At 30.5% G+C, this 22,312-nt stretch overlaps 1 protein-coding gene across 3 annotated transcripts in view; it reads right to left on the reverse strand.

Moving 5' to 3' along the window:
* Window positions 1-1,666: 1,666 nt before the first annotated feature.
* LOC143249318 (uncharacterized) overlaps window positions 1,667-22,312 on the reverse strand; it is a 42,645-nt gene continuing 21,999 nt past the window's right edge. For 2 of the 3 annotated variants that reach the window (XM_076498935.1, XM_076498936.1), the window contains exons 8-12: window positions 21,855-21,899; window positions 20,135-20,275; window positions 18,574-18,687; window positions 13,434-15,284; window positions 1,667-8,539 (exon numbers count right to left, since the gene is read on the reverse strand). In XM_076498935.1, coding sequence (XP_076355050.1) covers window positions 8,489-8,539; window positions 13,434-15,284; window positions 18,574-18,687; window positions 20,135-20,275; window positions 21,855-21,899 — 2,202 coding nt within the window. In that variant the 3' untranslated portion in view covers window positions 1,667-8,488. The remainder of the gene's footprint in view (window positions 8,540-13,433; window positions 15,285-18,573; window positions 18,688-20,134; window positions 20,276-21,854; window positions 21,900-22,312) is intronic. The other variant, XM_076498938.1, reaches the window with a different exon arrangement.

Here is a 22,312-nt window from a genome sequence, read left to right on the forward strand (position 1 = left end):
TGCAAAAAAACTAGACGCCATTAATTTCTGTCAATATTGCATATTTTAAGAAGTTAAAACTGTTTTTGTAGTAAAAAAATATTATACACTTAAAAACTATAACAGGGTGATTTATACTAACCATATGTCTGTTGGTTATTCCGGTGACCATAGAGGAGGTTGTAAGCTCTGAAAGTCAGCTGGCCTGCCAATTGAAAATGTCGCTGTCCCTACTTACAGCACTCTTAGAAATTTGTGAAGGGCCTGGCATGGCCTAGCGCGTTAAGGCATGCGCTTCGTAATCTGAGGGTCGCGGGTTCGCGCCAAACATGCTCGCCCTCCCAGCCGTGGGGGCGTTGTAAAGTGACGGTCAATCCCACTATTCGTTGGTAAAAGATTAGCCCAAGAGTTGGCGGTGGGTGGTGATGACTAGCTGCCTTCCCTCTAGTCTTACACTGCTAAATTAGGGACGGCTAGCACAGATAGCCCTCGAGTAGCTTTGTGCGAAATTCCAAAAACCAAACCAAGAAATTTGTGAAAACCTTTCCTACGAACAACGGGTAACTACAACGAAAGGAAATTCACGCGCAAAGAACAAACTTTTTTATATTGAACTAGTGATAACCAACACATCGTATGTGTGTATATTTTTCTTATAGCAAAGCCACACAGGCTATCTGCTGAGCCCACCGAGGGGAATCGAACCCCTGATTTTAACGTTATAAATCCGAAGACTTACTGCTGTCCCAGCGGAGGATCGAAAGTATGTGTACTACAAACATTAATTTAGCTATGAAATGCGAGATTACCATATTTTAAATGAAAAAATTATGTACAATGAACAAAATAAGTATACGAGTGTGAATTTAAGTAACAAAGATACTGTGACCATTTGATAAAGAAATATTCATTTGTTGTTCAAAGTCTAGTGTAAATTAAAATCGGATAATTCGGTGATAATCATGTTGAAATATTGGGTTGAGGAATAATTCGTGAGCGTTTTTTCAAGTTAAAAAATATATTCATAAATGAAACGCTTTCGCAAAATATTTCATGTCATTTGGTAGATAATTTTTTGCTCTAATAGATGGTGTGTTTGGTTTTCATATGTCTTTAATTTTTGCTTTCATTTTCAGCTCATTAAATGGAATGTCAAGTGGACAAAATCGAGCATTTTCGACACCATCTGCTTTTCGCATTTAATTTCTTGCAATTTCGTTTAAAACAATGCATACTATATACCTAGGTATTACATGAAATAAAGTATCATAATAAATGTTTTGGGTGTAATGTGCTCATGCATTGAAGTATTGTATAGTCTTGCATGTAATGCTTGAATTAAATTATTTAAAAACGCTCACGAATTATTCCTCAACCTAATATATAACTGTCAACTTCATGGAACACTCCATAACTTGAAACAACGGTACGTCTTAGAGATTTTTCCCATTAAGAACCATACAAAATTGTGAGTTATTGTATAATGGATCTAATTAATATACTTACATTTATAAGTGTGTGACAGATGGTTAATAACGAATGTTAACAAAATACATGTTTAGTTTTCATGTGCATACATAAACCTGATATCGTAATTATGCATATATTGCAATGCCTGATTGTGTAAAATGTTGGTTGTTACTTATTGCAATTTACCTGAAAATAATAATACACTATACACATCCTAGTAATTCGTAATAATTTATTTCAAATATTCCATTTCTTCTTTAAAAATGTTCAAACAGAGCTCATTAGATTTGACTTACAATACGTTCACAATTCCTCTTTAAAAATGTATAAACCTGAATTTCAACTCAAATTCATAAATGTCTCTGCGAGAAAACATTTTATTTGTACATAAAAGGGACGGCATGAAAACAAATTACTCGGTACATAAACTGCAGCAATGAAAAACAATTTTGAGAACTTTTAACTATATTAAACTTGCACAATTGTGTTGGAATTAATTTTTATACTCTCTAAACATTTCACATCTTAACATTATAAATTTTATTTTTCAACCTTAAATTTAACACGAATAGCTATTCACTATAACATACGTTTTATAACTTGTTCCTTCATAAATCACAAAATAAACTGACCTGGCAGCCCACACAATCGCCTTCTAGTGTATGTTTTATGTGTAACTGCTTGTAAATGAGTAGATTAATATTAATGAAATTTATCCGCTCGTTCTATGGAACTTTTTCGCTTCGTTTAATATTACTAACATAAAAAACATTAGCGGCAAATTAAATCATAAACAAACAAACGTCCATTATCAATCGCAATAAATTGCAGAACAAAGCTCAACCTGTGTATAAACTTGCTCGTTTTGGCCCTTTCGAATGAGTAATATTCTTAACGATGAACAGTGAATACACATAAATTTCACCATTTTCCCTCAAAGTCAACATTCTCGTGTATGGAAATTTCCACACCTCTCAGCGATAACTCGATGTGACGTCGTTATCTCTTGACAACAGAGGAAAGCTTTCATCATCGCACGAAAAAACCTAACAGTCATTCTATTAATATAATATTTTCAATATATCAGAATTATAAACTTAAGGTTTTTCACAAAAGAGGGCAAATGTTAAAAAACACGACAACCGTAAACAAGTCATACTCAAAATACAAATGTTTGAAGCTAACAATTTGAGTACTATTTCTTAATAGTTGTAATTGAACCGTATGAATAACTATCAGTCAGTCAGACGAGAAGTTGTTTATATATATATATGTCATATTCAATTCTCTAGCATACCAACTTGAATTACACTTTTCAGATATTTTAAATCAGCGATAAACTATCCATTATTTCTGTTACTCATACCAAGCAAGATAAACGCATTAATTATGTAAATTTGTATAAATAACAAATATATAAACTATATTATAAAGCATACTAGACGACTGATTTAAAACATATGGCCAATGCAAAAGAGAATCGTTAGGTCGTGCAAGTTTACCATCACTGCTGATTAACCAATTTTTAAATATTTGTTGGAATTTGTTTACAAATCATAACAGTATTCTTAAAAATACTTCATTGTTTCTTTATATACGGGTAAATTTCTCTCAACATTTGTTGCGATTGTTCCTCAAATTAGATTTAAATATACAGAAAAAAAACTTTAGATGTCAGAGGATCTGAAAATTAATACTTAAACAACTAAAATGATCTTTGCTAAATTAAAATCACAGATTTTATGCCACATACAGTGAGTGACCTCGCATGCCCAAAAAAGATAAACATTAAAAACTTATCAAAACTTCAACGCCCAATTTTTGTCATGCAATTTACTCGATTTTTTAAAAAAAAATTCTTTAAAATCTCAATAATTTGAAATTATTACTTATCACAAAATATTGTAGGTTTCATTTTAAAACACTCAACAAGACCCATACAATCTAATACCTTTCACATATTCAAATATATTGTCTGTAGTTATGACAAATTTATTTTTCTCATTTCAAGTCTATACTGTATATTGTTTATTCAAGTGTTCTACTCAGTAAAGTCTTTATGGCCATCTAAAATCACTTTTACCTTTGCTAGCTCTGGCATCCAGCGAGAGTATGAAAACTGGTAAGTAAGAACAATGACATAAGAAACTTTGTATCTCACATAACACATTTCGCTTATTGTAAAGTCTATTTCTGACACTTTTCCAAAATTGAAAATATGCAAGTACCTTTTGAAGCTTTCTATCCTAGTTAAGATAAATATTGAACAAAAAAATCAGAAAAAAAAATCACTCAGTATATCCAATGTCATAAACAGATTCTGTTAATGACCTAATTTTTAACCAGTGTAATGCAAGGTTAAAAAATTGATCATTATGAAGATAGTTCTTAAGACTATCATGGTATGACAATGAATACAAATGTTTTCACAGAATAATGAAAGATAAATGTAGATGAAAATAAAGTTAAGAACACTATAGGGTTAAAATATTTTTACTCTTTGTTGTAATAAAACTAATAAATTTTCTTCTACCAATGAACCTTCCACAACAAATCTGAGGAATATTTTGGTATGTGTAAAGTTTGTTTATTGAGCGAGAATGATGAAGAATCAGTCTCCATGTTTGATTTAACAACTAGTTATTAGTAGAAATACATTCTTCAAAAAGCTAAAATAACTAGTTTAGGAAACTTGTCTTCAAAAAATTAGTAACATCTAGTTTACTGTTAATTTCTACTGACTGAGAAATGATTAAATAGCCCAGTGTTTGAGTAGCAGCTGAAACCAATATCAGCACATACATATTGTATACTGAATATAAACAATTATCTGATAAGAAACTTAACTGCATATAACAACACATCCTATGGTTAAAATATCATTTTTTTGTTGTTAACAAGTATCACTGTACTAGCTCTCTCTCCACATATACTACTTGATAGTAACCCTTAAGTCAAAGGTTAACTTAAGTAACTGTAGTAACTACTTGAAAACTACTGTTTTAAATAGAGTCACTTTTATATACATATATATATTTCTGAGATCTATGATATACACAAGTAAATATATATATATACACATATTTTAGCTTATTTCAAGTTTTCTTCTCTGAACAACCTCTAAAGCTACACACTAGAACAAAGTAAACAACAGGCCTACTTAGTGTCATGTAAAAACTGTTAAAACTACCAATGGCCATGCATTAAGTTCTAGCAGAAAAGATATTAGTCTCCACAATAATAGCTATACCATAGCAAAATGTTCCACATTCATTTGTACACAAGTTGCACTTCTTCATAGTCATGTCTTTCATTATTTGACTTGTGTTCTGCAGCTAAACTGTGACCTCTTTAGCTTACTTTGTAACATGGCTTGTGTTCCACTACTTAGTGTGGCCTCTTTCACTTTTGTAACCTGCCTTATATTCTGTTGCTGTGGTGATCTCTTTAGTTTTTGAAATATGACTTATGTTCTACAACTTATTCTGACCTCTTCATTTTATTTCATAACCTGATTTATGTTTTACAGCTTACTGTGACACCTTCAGCTTTTATAACCTGATTTATGTTTTACACCTAACTGTAATACCTTCAGCTTTTGTAGCCTGATTTATGTTTTATACCATACTGTGATACCTTCAGCTTATGTATCCAATCTTGTGTTCTACTCCTTACTGCATCCTTTTCAGTTTTTCAACCTGAATTGTGTTCAACAGCTTACCAACACCTATTCAGCTTTTGTAACCTGGTTTGTATTTTACAACTTACCGTGACCTTTCCAGCTTATTCTGTAGCCTTATTTGTGTTCTATTGCTTATTGCAACCTTTAAAACAACTAGGAGAGAGAGATGGTTATTCAGATTAAAAAACAAACAAACAACAACCGATAAACGAACAGCTAAAGTATGATACATTAAGTGAGCTGAAATAATTCACCAACATCAAATAACCAAAAAATTTGATTAGAACCTAGTAAATATTGGATAAAATATATCATTTATGTTAAAGTATAAATTTTCAAAATCATATTAAACTTGCAATGTACAGGTCCACAATCCCATATTTGAAGTTCTGAAATTCAAAAAGCTTTGAAAACCTAAGTTTTTTTTCGTGGAGTGTCAGTATAACAGCTGATCCAACTCCACACCCACATCACTCAGGTGTAACGTGGCAGTGTGGCCCAGCAGTCTGAAAGGCATGTCAGTTGTGTCTCAGCACTCTTACTGGTCATATGTGTGTCTACTGTTGGCTGATATATTTTTTTTTGCATTTTATTTTGTGACTGTGTTCAGTTTCACTGTGAAAATGTCAAAAAGAGCTGCAGATACTCCTATGGGTAACAGTGAAAAAAGGACAAAGAAGCATCTGATGTTATTAATAACACAGAAAATGGAGTTATTGCAGAAGCTTGATCATGGTGTCTCTGTGCAGCATCTTACTGAAGAATAGGGTGGCAGAACTACCACTGTATATGATTTAAAAAAACAGAAAGACAAGTTACTGAAGTTTGAAAGTAACAGTGATGTTTAAGTCTTACCAAATGTTTTTGTTGGAAATAAAATGTTGTAGAGAATTTATGGTCTATAATTATCCCACTATTTACCAGTATATTACTCTATAAATAAACTGCAGTAGTATTTGTAGTCTTTATTCAATCCACTTAGTGTGAGTATTCATACATTTTTGCTGCAGTATTAATGTTTGATTATGGGGTGCTGCCCTGAACCCTACTGGGGCGATACATTTGTTCTAAAATCCGAAAAATTCAGAATTCCAAAACACAACTGGCCCCAAGTGTTTCGGAAAAGGGATTGTGGACTTGTATTATATATATATATACACATGCAGCCAGTATACGTAAAAAGTAGAATTAAAATATTTATCACTTATTTATAATTACAATTTCTATAATATGAAAACAATTTCGAATTAGAATTAAAATTCAAATCAATCAATTTTTTTTTAGTTTGTTTGTAAGTGCAAGGTGGCACAAGGGGGTATTTGTGCTGTGCCCTCCAAGAACCCTGAACTTTAGCATTTTATAGGTTGAGTCTTTATTTTCAAAAACAAGTTATCTTCCTTCAGTAGGACAATTCTGTTTCATTGACATAGTATGTTGTTTCAAAAGCTTTAATCTATATATCTGCTAAGAGTGAAACTGGCAATAACTAGTGTGTTGTCTATCTTAGAATGGCTGGTATGGATATTAGGTCATCTTAAGGTTAACCTAGGAAGGTTGAAACATTCTCTGCTTTATTATTAAAAGTGTTAATATCCATACCAGCCATTCTGAGATGTATTTTTATTTCAAATGGGTTTCTTGTCATTAAGAAATAGTGTGTTGGTCACACTATATGGAATTAATAATTTCAACACTCAAAATGTATACTTCTCAATACATTTTAATTTGTACTTTTTTACCATTAGAAACTAGACTATTAACTTCTTTGTTTGTTCATAAATGTGTGAAAAGTAAACAGCATTAGTAACAAAAAAAACTTTTTTATTATAAGATGTTTGATTTCATTTCTTTTAATTATAATGATAGAGATAGAGTTGAGTTTCATTCAGATTTCAACTTTTTTTTTTTTTAACAAGAAATATAATCTCTTGAAATAACGGCTTGTGTAGTCCAACATCAGCTTTGACAATACACAGAAACCTTTTTTTAATTCCCCATTTACCTCTGACTTTTATAAAAATCCCAAAAGAGAAAAACTGTCATAAAATAATTGTTTTGGAAATTCTAAAAATTACACACAGAAGATGCACCAGTATTATGTTTAAGAAAAAAATTAAGCAGGTTTACTTTACAAAAGAAATGTTTGCACATTCGCAGTGAAGAATTAATTTGAGAAAAATTAAAAAATACTTAAAGCATAACAAAAACCTTTCAACAACAATTATTAAGTAAATAAACTTTATTCAAAGAATAGATCTTTCAAAGATTCTTTGATGATATATTAAACAATGACTTAGATAATAATAAAAAAATTATGAAATTTAACTGCCATGAAATTCATACTTGAGTTAAGCAAAACACTTATGGAAAATTATTTGATTCTCAGGCCAATTTCTTGGAATATCACCAAGAAAAGCTCAAATATACTTACACTAAAATCTAAAAGAATTTTAAAAAAATCAAGACATTCAACTCTACAAATTTATGTTTGAAATAATAGTTTCATTGTGCTTAAAAAATTAGTTAGATGATCCTAAAGAGCAATAACACACAAAATATTTTAATAAAACTTAATGTGTGTGTGTATTTTGTATCAAAGCCACAGCACACTATCTACTGTGTCCATTGAGGAAAACTGGCCTCTGTTTTTAGCATTTTAAATCCAAAAGATTTGCCACTCTCCTACCTAAGAACAAATTAGTTCTCAATATGCAGTAGTCTGTGAACCATATTATTAATTTGAAATACTTAATATTTCAACAAAATATTTGGGTAAAATCCCATAAGGATAGAATAACTTGATATGTTTAAGTGGATTATTCAGGTCTCCCAGATTACAGACCTCAATAATCTATAGAAGGTTTGTTTCTAGTTAATTTTTATAGCATCACTGCAATCAGGAAATAATTTCATCCAAGAGTAAATGTACACAATCCTCACATTGGAGGGGATTCTTTGGTATATTTTCTTTCTTTAGATTTTCACTTTAAATTCTCTCATGACATATTTTTACTATACACTTTTACAACAATAATAGAGCTATCTATATGTGAGGTCTTATAAACATTTTTCAGCAACATATATAAATTCTTCCATTACCACAAACAGAATGTAAAAAACAAAACATGTACAACTTCAGTATCTGTACTACATATCCATGGCCCAAGTTGTAAATAACAGTTCTCTCCATCTTATACATTTTAGATCAGCCAAACATTACATCATCTAGAAAATCTATAGCTGATTTATTTAAATTAATACAATTTATTATGAAAGTTCTGGAAGATAAAATATTTTAAAACAATGTTGCACCTACATTACTTGTGGTGTTTAATGCTGATGTTATGTTCTTCATTCCTATGTTTCTTCTTCTTTATTTACTTTGATAATTTTACTGTAAACTGGTTCCTATAAACAAGAAATAGGAAGCTTAAAAATTTGTGAACTTCATAAATAATGCCTTAAATAAACAACCAGAAAACTGAGAGAGAGAGAGAGATTTAAAAGTATAATAAATAATATTTATGACAAATTAACCAGCTCAAACTGTAGTATTACATAGAACTACATCATTTTATGACTTCTGCGCACATGGTGGGTCTAGCAGTCAAATCAATGAAACATGAACAGTCATATAATGAAAACATTAGCTACAAGCCTATAATAACTAAATATTAAAAATCAATACACACTGAACTTAAAAACATCTCAACATAAACTTATAAAATGAATTTAATTCTACAATTATGACTATATACAATCAGAATGCAACAGCTTTTCCAAGCAACTTTTAAAGATGCAATACCTCTATAAAAACTAGATCCAGTGCATTTATAGACTGGTATGGTAAATTTGATACAGGTTAAATAAAAAAAACAAACTAGAAATGGTGTTGGAGACTGAGTAAAAATAAAGTACTTCAATGCTCATAGTGAGATTAAAGAAAAGAGATCATTGTTATAGTGGAAGGACTACTGTGTTATCAAGATAAAAGTATTGAAATTGGATAAACAGTACACAGTTGAAAACAATTACATAATCAGCACCCATAACAGGTAAAGAGACAAGACTTCAGTATCGCATCTTGGCTTTCTCAAAGCAGAAAACAAAATTTTCTATCAAAAAGGTCAGGATGGATTTCTCTCCAAAAACACCAAAACTGCATTCATAATATTCATTGTCTCTGTAGCTGACCATCATAAAAAAGGCATTGCAGTGTAAAAATATGTCTAGTCCATACAAGTCCACTAAATACAATCTATAGTATAACACACATCACATGAAACAGTAAACAAAATTCCTCGGCCAAATAGTCTACAGAAAGTAACACTTTGGTCTGAATTATAACAAAACTTCAACTGGATTCAGTATGTTTCAAACCAGACTTTAGATATGAAACATATATTAAAGTATTTACAGATTACATCAGCATAAAATGAACAACACAATTCAATATATCAATACTACTGAAGATTGATGATTTGTTTTTGTGATTGTGAAAAATAGTTTGTGAAACTGGACATCTGAAATGAAATTTTCAAGTTCAGATCAATATTTAAAATCAAGAATAAAAATCAGGAAAATAGATTTACATCTTAGAGGATAATTTATTAGAAATAATGAATTATGTAATGCATTAACACATGCAAACATAAAAAAAATTTCATGAAACAGAGGGTAACATATGACATTGTATACAATTCATTCTCACATTAGGCAGAGGAAAGTAGATAAGAACTGAGTAATGACTTTGCGCCAAAAGTAAAAAATTAAAAGATCTAAGATTGAATAAAATAAAAAATAGAAAAAGAAGTGAAGATAGCATACTTCATTATGATTTTTGTTATTCTCTTTGTGAGAAGTAATTGTACTGTACATTGCCTCATTTACAGTATATGGTTACAGATATAGAGGAAGGATCTGATTGGATTTGAAACAAATCATAGTTGTCTTTGTGATATAAATGAACATATGTAGTAATACTAAAACAACTACAGGTGGCATTGCACCATGAAGTTTACAGTTTCTACCTTTTGCAGACTATCTTTAAAATCACCTAATTACAGTACCAGTGAATATAGATATAAAAACACTGAAACATTAGATTTTTGCATATGTATAATAAAGCTTTAAAAAGAATATAGAAGTTCTGAAAATTGAACAGCTTAATAATCTTATGTTTCACCCATCATCCACAATTTCATACAGCTTGCTTTCTGACCTGGCTACATAATTGTCAAGTCTAGCCCCAAATTTTCATACTAGACTAACCAAAAATGATACAAAATATAAAAAGTCAGCTTAAACCTAGTAGCAAATTATTTGGGACATTAGTTCAAAATGGTTGGTGCTGCAGCAATAGTTAAATATTATTAGTTCTTTGTGGTTTCTACAGCCAGGAACTCTATTAAACAATTTGTTAGTGAATTTTACAATATAAATTTCAATAAAACTTCACTTGAAATTACTCTATAATCAAAATAGTCTTATATACTGAATGACAAATGTTGAGTTACAAAAACAAAAATTTCTGAACTCAAGCTCTTATTATTATTCAGGGTAAATAAAAATTTCACAGAATTCAACATTCAAAGGACTACAAATTGGATATTTTAGAAATACCCTGGTGGCCAAGTTTTGGGCTGTAGTCCTCTTACTGGCATTATGATCCTCATCCTATCTCTAGATGTTAATTCACAGCAGCATGGGTTTCAGATTTAGTTTACTTGTTGTGTATGGTCCATCACATCCTAGCCAAACTATACTTTGGACATGTCTTTTTAATTTTATCCACTTTCCATATTTTCTGGGATAGAGTTGGATGAACATTATATGGTTTATATCACTATCTGAACTTAGCTCTCTCCCACTTGGATGTGTTCCTCTGTTTTCTGCTCATATGTGCAACATATTTCTAATGATAGGTTCAAAAGTGGTTTTGTCTTCCACATCAGATCTTAGAATTTGTCTCTTCTTAAAGAGTCCTTAAGACAATTTCAAATGATACCTCTTTCTTTCCCTCACACTGGTCTTTCCACCTATTTAATATGGAATTCTAACTATTTATATTAGTGGATATAATCTACCATATTGGAAGTTATAATTTTCCTATAATGAAAATGCATTTCTGATAGGTACTTACCTTCTCTCACACATCCTACCCTTCTTACCCACCAAAAACTAGTTCTTCCATCTTCTGACAAAACTTGAAGCAATGGTTTGGTAGAATTAAATAAAGGGAGTCACGTGTTACGATATTATGCTGCACTCTTATTGGCAGAAAATTGATGCACAATGATTTGTATGGGACATATTGGAATCAGTCAATTCCAATGGAAAAGAGATAAAAGGTTTGTGGCATGCATAAAACTTTATTGTTGTATATAGAGAGAAGTACTGAACAAGAATACCTATTTAAATGAATGGAAATATGTACCACATCAGAAAAAATCTTTATTTTCAACTGTAACACTTACTTTTCACATATTGTATAAAGATAGTTAACTTCCAAGTTAACATTGTTATATTCAGATTAACTAAGTTAACATGCAAACAGTAATGCACTACTTTATTGTACCTAATGCCTAACTCTCAAACACTACTTACATTCTCAGTAACATATGGGGTACTGGGTATCACAAAGCTATACAATGAGCTTTAGAACTGTTTGGATTTGATAGTCAGTCTCTTAATCACTACTCAACCTACAATACATTTTCCAAGTGACAATGATAAGCTGTGAATCCAGTAAAATTACTAAACTGCAGAAAAATTAGGGAAAAAAGGAATAGATTAGGTTTCTATTTTATCTTTTGTTTTCACTAAAATTCATGTTCCAGTGATGAAGAAAACAACAGTAATAACTAGTTGGTCCATTTGTTAATAATGGATAATTAAGTGTACTAGTATATCATATGCTATCCAAACACCTGAACTATTTTAAGTTATACACCTAAACAAAACAAACTTCATAAATTTCCTCCAACAAGAACATTTTTCAAAAATTGCACATCACTCCAATAGGAATTCATCTGCATGCATTTTTATATCTTTCACTATTAATGTTTAAAAAATTATAACACTATGTACAACTGAAATGTAACTTAGACCTAAGACAATCTAAATTAGCTTTATTATTTTTTGTGAATAAAGATTTCCTTACCTGAAACTCTCATTTTACAACAATAATAGGTTTGTAATATACACATTATGTTCAATGTGCATTAATAACCCTCTTGTACAATATACATCCCGTTGTGCTAATGTACATCCATTTGTGTGTATGTGTATCTCAACAGCAAAAAAAGCTTTTTTATTTTAAATAAAAAAATAATTCCTTACTAAAGGATATAACTATACTTTTACATACTTAAATACTAATCAAATATTAATATTAATTTTAATTTCATCATAAATTACAGCATTTTAAAAACAACCCATATCAACAGATATGTTACTCAAATTTTTTTTATTAGTGGCATTTTTTTCCACGAAAGGTCAACAATAACCTGCAAGGAGATTTAGTTATCGTTAAGCCTGAAGATAGAAGTAATACTTTATAGGTGATTATTCACCAACTCTTTGATAGCACATATATTCAAAGGCAAAATATGTTTGATTTCAATTAATTTTTTAATTAAAAAGTAAATGAAAGGCAGTTTTAATGTAAGTTGGTTTACTCTGGATTTAGTGCCAAGGTTTTATTACATAAGTGCAAAGAGTAAACTAGGAAACAAAGTAAAAGTTTTATGAGAAAAAATAAAAATTTACTGTGTTTTAGCCCTTTATATTCCTTCCTAAAATTATGATAGATTTTATTTTGATTTAAAACACTGTACTGATTAAAAGAACAAAATTGCTAATGTACTTGTTGGACCACTTTACATTTTGGAATTTTACAAAATTGTAATATTTATCTTACAGATATGAAATGATTAACTTACTGTAACTGTCAATAAGCAAGATAAAACAATTCCAAAAAATGACAATATAAAATTTAACATAAAAACACAGAGAAAAATTTATTGCATGGAGCTTAATTGGTAAAACACTTTTAAAGCTTCAGAAAAATATTAACAAAAATGAATGCTATTAAAATTAAACTCTCATGCATGAGTTAAGACTACTAGATAAAAGATCTACAGAGGAATGAGAGGTAAAAATGGAAAGTACACAGGAAATATGCATCTAAAGAAAGTAGATAAAGAAAAAGAATTGTGATAGCTCATGCAAAACAGAAAACTGGTTATTTGAAGTCCATTGAGAAGAAGTGGGCATGCCAAGAACAGCAAGCAGCACAAACCTTTGGACTGGTCCACCCATTAGAATGTGCCTGTGGGTCACCATTCTCAGAAACATGTTCTTCTGATTCTTGCTCCGTACGGTTTTGTTCAGACTGGCTTATATCTGTTTGAAAGAAATCATCTGCAAATGGATCAAATTTTCTACGAAAAATATTACTTTCTTCTGGACTATAAGGTGTGGATACTGGTTGTTTTAGCTGTACTGATGAATTAGTTTCCAACTGATTACCATTAGATGATTCTTCTGTGCTTTTACTAAAGAATGATAGTGTGGTTTGAGAATCATTCATACTGATAGGAAGCTGAGATGGTTTTAAAGATGAGATTAATAAATCAGCTCTTTCCTGCGAAGCACTAAAATTGTCAGAGAAAAAATCTTTTTCTTGGCCCTGAAATGAAGTTCCATTGGCTATAACAGATAAGCCCTTTTGGTACTCACAAGATTCTGAAGATGAAGGTAGTGACACAGGTAAAAAAATCCTATCTCCCTTTCTTGTTGCTGTATCTTCTGAACCATCACTATCAGACCAAAAGCTCACACTCTGACTTTTTACAAAAGGATTTCTTTTTGTTACATTCTTTGGTAAAACAGATGCAGTTTCACGTATGGGAGTTCTCAATTTAGTAGGTGAACTTCCTAAAGCATTGGTATGTCCAGAAGGTCTTGGTCTAGCAATTGAACTTCCTTGGTTGATACTTACAGAATATTCTTCCCTCAAATGAATACCAAAATCAAAGCTGTTAGTGGATCCAACTAATTGTGAACCAGTTTTTCTTTCTGTTGTGTAAGGACTATCATCTTCAGGAAATGCTCTAAATGGAGAAGTACTAGGAGGAAAAGATGGTGGTTTTCTAGAAGGAATGGGTATTGGTGGACTTGCTGCAGGAGAAGAATTAGGTTTGCTGGGAGATTCATGGCCTGAACTGTCTAAAGAATATATAGACAACTGATTTTCACTGCTGTCCTGCAAAGGATGAGGAGGAATATTTCTGGGAGGTGGTGGCGGAGTGGGAGTGACACAGTTTCGGTGAGGAAGTTTTGGGGGAGGAGAAGGGATAACATTAAAACTAGGTTCAGATGCACGGGCAGGGATTCTTGGAAGGGGTGGAGGAGGTGGTGTTGAATCACAGGTAAAGGGATTTGGTGCCTTTTTAGGAGAATGAGACAAATCACTCATCCACAATTTTAAAGGACTAGAGATACCAGGAGAACTACTCAAAACTTTTGGGGACATAAAACCTGGGGGTGTGGTTCCAGAAGCACCAATGAACTGCTTAATAGGACTTCCATAAAGACTACTCACTTGATCTGCTGAGAGTGGTGGGTCAGGCTTAACTGAAACTGCTTCTTGTGATGCCTCAGTGCTATCTCCAAGCAAGTCTTTGAGGACCTTCTTTGGGGGATTCTTAAGTTCATGGAAAAAATTCTTCTTTTCAACAAAAGGTCGATCTTTTCCAAGAGGATCAAGCTCTGCAAAAACAGACAGATCTATTGACCTGGATGGTTTAGGAGGAGGTTTGACAATGGCAGAAGAATTTTCATTATCTGACTTTGCAAAAGAGATGTCAAGTTTGGATGTTTCATTAGAAGGAAGATCTACTTGCATAATGTCAGGATTATCAAATATACTTGGTATGGAATCAATCTGAGAGAAAGCTGCATATCTGTCTGCTTCATTTTTCTTCTCTGTAAAAGAAATACGAGGCAAAGTTGATTCAGAGCTTGTGGGAGCTGGGCGAGTACGAGGAGGCAAAGCTGGTGGAATTTCCAAATCACTGGTTGAAGAAATTCTACTGGCCAACTGTACAGTTTCAATATCATCTTTGGTCTTGCTAGCTATAAAATCCACCTAGTATTAAGAATAAGAATTAGACATGCAAAATAAGATTGATAAAGAGATTACGTGCATAACATAAACACCATGGTATAAGGACTAACTCTCAAAGTTTAGAAAAACAAAAAAAATTCAATAAAGAACCAGAAGAAAAAATGTCTTTGTTTTTTCAAAGAAATGCTTTTCTAAAATTCACATCTCTACCCTAAGTGAATAAGTAGAAGTCAAATTGTTGATGTCACAACCTTTTAGAAAGTTAAATTCAGAATTTGATTAAACAGCTTATTATCAACCTATGTCAATAAATTTAGAATCAAATTGTAGTTTATAATAATTTTTCCTATTTAAATAAGTTAACCAGATTTTTGTCAATAACTTACAGTCAACTCAAAACAAATTGTGTTTCTGTTGCTTGGTAGAAAATAAAAGAATAAAGAACTGAAGAAATAGGTCAGATACTCAAAAATGTGAAGATGTAATTCGATTTTACAATCATTTACAGAGTTAGGTGTTTTTATTTCTTATTACTTCTAATTTTTTTTTTGTATAAGGTTACATTTTTGTATTAGAAATTTACTTGGATTACATGTAAAAGTCCAAATCCAGTATTTTCAAACTGTGTTTATATTCTTTTCCTCATGTGTAACTGTTCTAATACATGCTTTTTAAAATTAAGAATTTTGAATATTAATGTTTTGATTATTCTTAAAGTACAATAGAATATTTATTAAAAGTTAAGAAAGCAATTTAATAACGACAATTTTGCCAGTATCAAAATTGAAAAGAAATAATGCCAGTACTCATGCTAGTTGTAGAGATTGTATATCACTCATATGATCAACTTGGTCTAATTATCAATTGCATACCAGTTATTGTGAAGGTTAGTAGCTTATATGATTACCTCACTATAATCACAAATTAGTAATTAACTTTATCATTCTTATATACAACCAAGTGTTGTACTTTTTTATAACAAACACTGAAATACAGATATACAAATAAAAATAAATTTACAAATTAAAAAATTAGATTTAGATGATCATATAGTATACCAACCATAATTATGACAAGATTAAAACATTGGATATTATTTTACTAAACATACTAAAACATGATTACCAATTATCCCAATCTCACTTAAAAACTGACATTGTGATGTCTCCTATTGAAAGTTTTTAAATACCTCTCTACCCACCAAATTCACAATAACTCAAAATATTTATTTTCTAAATATAAACTAACAATAAAACAACTGAAAAGAAACATGTAAATAATAAGTTATGCATATATTCTAGGCTTTACATAACAGCTGCATTTTCCATTCATAATCAATAAATGTGTCCAACAATGTACTTTTGCCAATTTACTGCTAAGCTAATAATTCATATTAAGTCCTGATTGCATGCATGACATTCTTCAAAATCCAATTCTATAAAAATGATCTACAAATGTTGTCAAAAGATACAATCATGGTTAGCATATGATTGTAAAAAATGAATATCTTTATATGCAAGGTCTGCAAGAAACTTAAAGACTGAAATATTTTTATATGGAGAAAAGATGTTAATTCTGGAAAAAATTTATCCTTATCCAATATGGATATTCTTTTGCATTTTGTTTACATGTATGTTATCTAACTTGCACCTTAAATTATCAAATATTCAATAGTCATTACACCTTTAATATCAAGATTACTTATATTGTTCATGTATTTCTTACTATACTACTATGTCACATTTAGGTATAAAGTACTTTTTCCTCTATGCTTATTGGTATACAATCTTTACATTATATTTTAATGATACATGACATGTGATACATTTATTACTATGCCACAGACTTGTGAACATCAAGATAGAGTGGACCCTATATTCTCAACCTAACATTTGTTAAATAAATTTACAAAATGTTTCCATATAAGCTTTTTTATGACTATGTTAGGACTGCTGTTACTATTACAATGAAACCTCTTAATCTATACATATTGTCTGACAGCTAGTGTGCAGGTATTAGGATGGCTATATACTTATTCCACCCATTCTTGCAACATGATCATGCCTTTATTGCCTATTCTACTTTCCTACAAGTGTGAAGAGTATACCCTAGAAGAGACAAGATGTGATATTGCAAAGGTGTGTCCCTATGGAGCTTCTACCATCAAGTGTCACACCACATGGGCTTTCTTGGGTAACTTTATGCAACTCATTTATGTAATCTTTGCACCAGTCCATCCACCATTTCAAAGTGGGGTTCTAGCTATTTTGAGTGAGGAAGTGAGTATTGGTCCAGAAAGTTAACATTTTCCTCAGCTGAAAATGTATTTCCAATAGCTACTCACCTCTTCACATACTTTCATTCCTCTTCCCCAGTTTCTGGTGCATTTTTCTTCATTACTCTGTCAAACAATGAGGGTACACAAGCACAAATGCAGAAAGAGTCATTATGCACAAAGGCTTGCTACACTCTTATTAGTGTAAGGTTCTGCACTGACACAAGTTTATATGTTTTACAAGATATTAGGTGGGAGTTTTTACACAGATGATGGCTTCTAAATCTCTGACAAATTGTGTGAGCTCAACTGGAAAGAAGCTGTTGTGCATGAAGAGGTGGAGTAGTTGTTTCAGAATTGTGTCTCAAACTCTTTGCACTTCTGCAGGGTGATTTATTTCTATTGATGGTCGTCAGACATGATTCAAAAAACAATAAACCAATAACACTAAAAGAAAGTAGTTGTGAAAAGGTAACAGGTCCAAAGCTTTTAAAATAAATAATTGTAATTTTCTGTTATAACCTGTAGTCATTCTAGTAAACCAAAGAAAAAAAGTATTTTTCATTTTATTGCATCACTATAAATGGTTTTGCAACACTTAGTACTGGGATAGAGAAATACAAAACAAAGTATAAGGTTTTACTGAGAAAACAACCTTTGCTATTCATTTAGGAAGTTTTAGATGTTATGCACATGAAATATAGAAAATAAGATAAAAAACATTTTATTCTTAACATAAAAATCATCGTGCAGTCGGACAAATGAAATTTATAAACAAATCCTTAGTAGGCATACTTTATTAAATATTATAATTTCTTTGTTTTCAACATATTTCACTGTTTACTAACAACTAATTAACTTTCATGAAGATACCTCTAGTAGATTTAGAATTATGGTAAATATTAATTTTTCAGTAAAAGGTTATGCATTTGGAGCTAAAAATACTTTTTGAATGCAACAAGAAATAATCCAAATAGATCTGTTTATATTTTTAATATTTAACTGACAATATATAGTAAAAAAATAATTTCTCACCTTTTGTGGGGTAAGGACAAAAGCTGAAGTGAAAGGATCATTTTCTGGGGTGTCTCCAGTTGAATCAAAAGCTGTAGCAGTAGCAGCTATACTGCTATCCATCTGTTGAATACCCTGAAGACAAAAAATTATTTAAGCTACGTGAAGAATATAGTTGAAAGCATTATTCAAATAACTTAAAATCCTATAGTAACCTTCTTAAAAGTTATATTTAATGATAAATTCAAGTTACATAGTTTTATAAAAAACACTGGTCAAAACAATTAGCAGTAGGTTAGAGGAATGCACATCATTGATCTACTGAAAAAAATCCAATTTTATGCAATCTGTTATTGACCAGTGGATTGCTGATTTATTTTCAGTTGCTACTTTAAACTGTTAATAGAGGGCTGAGGCATATCAGGTGGTTCAAACTAAATTGTGTTAGTAGCTCTGAGTCCAACTCCTGCTTATGACACTTTGAGACTAACCATTTTGCAAGAGCTTGTTTGTTTGACCAGCTTTTAGCAGACGTGCCTTTTCACATCATGGAAATGTCCAAATATTTCTAATGAGGCCCTGTTTTACTATTAATCTTGATCTCTCTATATGTTATACTGTTGTTCTATCTGTTAAATGAAAAAGTTTCTTTACTTTACAAACCACTATATATGCATATCAGACCACAACCAATCACCAACATGCATTTGTATAAAAATCAACCATGGGTTGCCACTAACATTATTCAACAACAGTAACTGTGCCTTGCCATGTCTACAATATAAAAATAAAAGTTTTTTCCCTTGCTTGAAGCAGCATAGCATCTATTCTTTAGCTTAATCAACATATTCATAAAACATTTTTTTTCTAGAAAATGGTTTTTACTGATTATCACAAGTGATTAGCACTGAAAAATAAATTACTTTTTCATGAGAAAAAGTTAACATTTATCTAAAGTAGCTTAACTAATACACAAAAGTAGTTTTATAAGAAGAAAATTAATTTATTATCTCAGATATTTAGTGTATTCATAAAGCTTTTTTAATTTGTAATTTTTAAAACATTTCTAATGATTCTTTGGAGGTTCCATAGTAAAATTACATTAGTTCTTGAAAGAAAGCTAAACTTCTTAATTCATTCTAGGTTTCATTAAAAAGCAAAACAAGAAATCAGCATCCTTTACACAGTTTTGTTTTATTGCATACACACCAAAACAAGAAGTTGATACCACTAAACATTTTATTATAAAGGAGCAAAAATATTCCCAATCAGATACAATTAGAGATGAGAATGCAAAGAGCCAAGTGGAAACTAATCTTTCAAAATGTTCCCAAAAATGTAATAGACAGAGATTACACAAGGAACCAAACATACTTAAAAACTGATGATTCAGAGTGAATTTTATTAGTTATGTATTACATATAAATAAAAATGTGTTTGAGAATCAGGTAAAATAAATGCATAGATAAAAATAATGTAATACAGTTATTTGTAATGCATTGTAGCAAAAGTTACAAAAATAAGAAATAACTTTATAAAGTATTAGTTAGCAAGGAATTCAAAAGGTCTAAAAATGTCCTACCAGCTGTAAAGAGTTCAATTCAAACTGCAGGTCTAGCAAGTTACCAACATTTACAGAATCCTTCACTCTGGTTTCTTCTAGTTTTTGGATACAAGAGTTTTCCGATTGTACTGTTTCTTGTATTGCTGTTTGTGGGATATCCTGTTAATAATTACAACAAAAGGTTATAAAACACACACAATCCAACAGACATTATAGGATTTGAGTGGTTTTACACATGACCAACTGTTCATTAATTATCTATATTTTGTTATTATTTTTAACATGATCAAATAACACTTAATGATCTTTTACAGTACACATCTCACTGTAAAAAATGGTCAAAATAACATCCAATTATTTTTTGTACAGTGCATTTACTAATTAGTTTAGTGTTGATTTTTGACTGGATACAATATGGTTAAGTATTTGGCTCTTAAATATACAGAGTATACTTTACTTATTAGTCCATGTACATTATCTTCTATAAAAAACAAGAAATTCAAACTTTCATTTGAACTTGTGTTTTGTTTTGTTTTTTTGCTGTTGGCCCACTGATGAAACTTAAGCATACTTTTGTAGTGATGGTATAAGTACGTTGTAAAATTTTTATTTATTTCAAATGTAATTTTAAGAATACAAACTAATAATACATAAAAAGTATAACTTATATGACTCTCAAACTAAGGTGTAATGTCTTAAACTAATTCCATTAATTGATTGTCCTGAACTTAATGACAGCAACTTTGAACTTGTAGGTGAAATACTTGAAAAACAGTCATGAGAACAAACTAGCATTATACACCATTTGGTAAACTAAAACTTCATCTTTCTCTCAATTATAAATGATATAACAGTAAATTTTCAAGGGAATTAGTGGCATTTGTGAAAGAGGCAATATAACAGAAGTGCATGGCAAATGGGTTTGACTTTATGTTTGACATCTCCATAAATAAAGTAGATTGAATGTTATAAAATTAGACACTGCTTAAGTAACACGTATGCCATAAATGTGTAATTTATGTTATACTCAAGATGTAACACAGGGTTATTAGAAATTAAAATATACTCAATTTGGAGTAAACAAGTGTTATAGGTCAAAAATAAATTTGAAAATGTATTCAAATATTTCCTCTTAAAATTAAAACTTGTATTCTAATAACATACAAATTATAAACTACATTGAAAATATAACACTGTAAAATGTCATCATATTTACACTTTAAACCCAATCCATTCACACAGAGCTGACCAATAAAAACAAAACACTGGTTATCATAATATTTTTCTCTGAAAAGCTTGAAAGGTTTGGATTACCCTTTTTAGTAAATAAATTTGATAATGTATGTATGCACTTAAATTGATACTTGATGTTCCAAGAAGAATATTTAAAGGAAAAATACAAATCTCAAGCTACTCAGAAAATACAACACTAACCAAAAGAAAATGAACTTTGATTCATGTATATTATTAAGAATTATAAATAAAGGTTTAAAAAAAAAGTTCATATTATCCTTCCACATCATTTAAGTCAAAGTCCACATTCCACAATGCTTCACAAAGCTACATTCAACATTTAATTAAACTACTTGACTCTTACTGTACACAAATAAACTTGGTATCAAGACATTGTTAGTATATCAAATTTTAAGATGATTTAAGTTTTAAGTACTTAAATTTATAAAGAAATATTTTTAAAAAATCCTCATTCTCCCCTAGTATGAGAACTGACAGTTTTTACCTGTGTCTTCCCATTTCTATAATTTAGTTGCCACCTCCCAGAGAACTAAAGAATTCAAAATACATTACTCATTGTAGTATAGTAATTTATCATAAAAAAACAATTTTTGAAGTATTCAGTCTTCTTTGGTTATAAAGTAGCCAAAGATCCTTCCTGCCACACACACCTATCACATTCTTTCACCAATCACTAACAGTTCTATCTGATGTTTGATAGTATATTTATAACTAATATAAAACCAAGTTTTAATGTATCAAATGGTGTATAATATTACATTGTTTTTTTCTGTATAGAAAATTCTTTAATTCCTTTATTGTCAAAATTTTATTCCCATGGGAACCAAATTAACAAGCTCAACTACATTTTTTAAGAGCTGTTATTGCAAAGATAGGAAGCTGTGCTTTACATAATTCAATAGAGTAGGTTGAGCTACACATTCCTTAAGTAATTTAAAATCT

The sequence above is a fragment of the Tachypleus tridentatus genome, chromosome 4 (genome assembly GCF_004210375.1).
Source record: "Tachypleus tridentatus isolate NWPU-2018 chromosome 4, ASM421037v1, whole genome shotgun sequence".
In the NCBI taxonomy this organism is placed as follows: domain Eukaryota; kingdom Metazoa; phylum Arthropoda; class Merostomata; order Xiphosura; family Limulidae; genus Tachypleus; species Tachypleus tridentatus.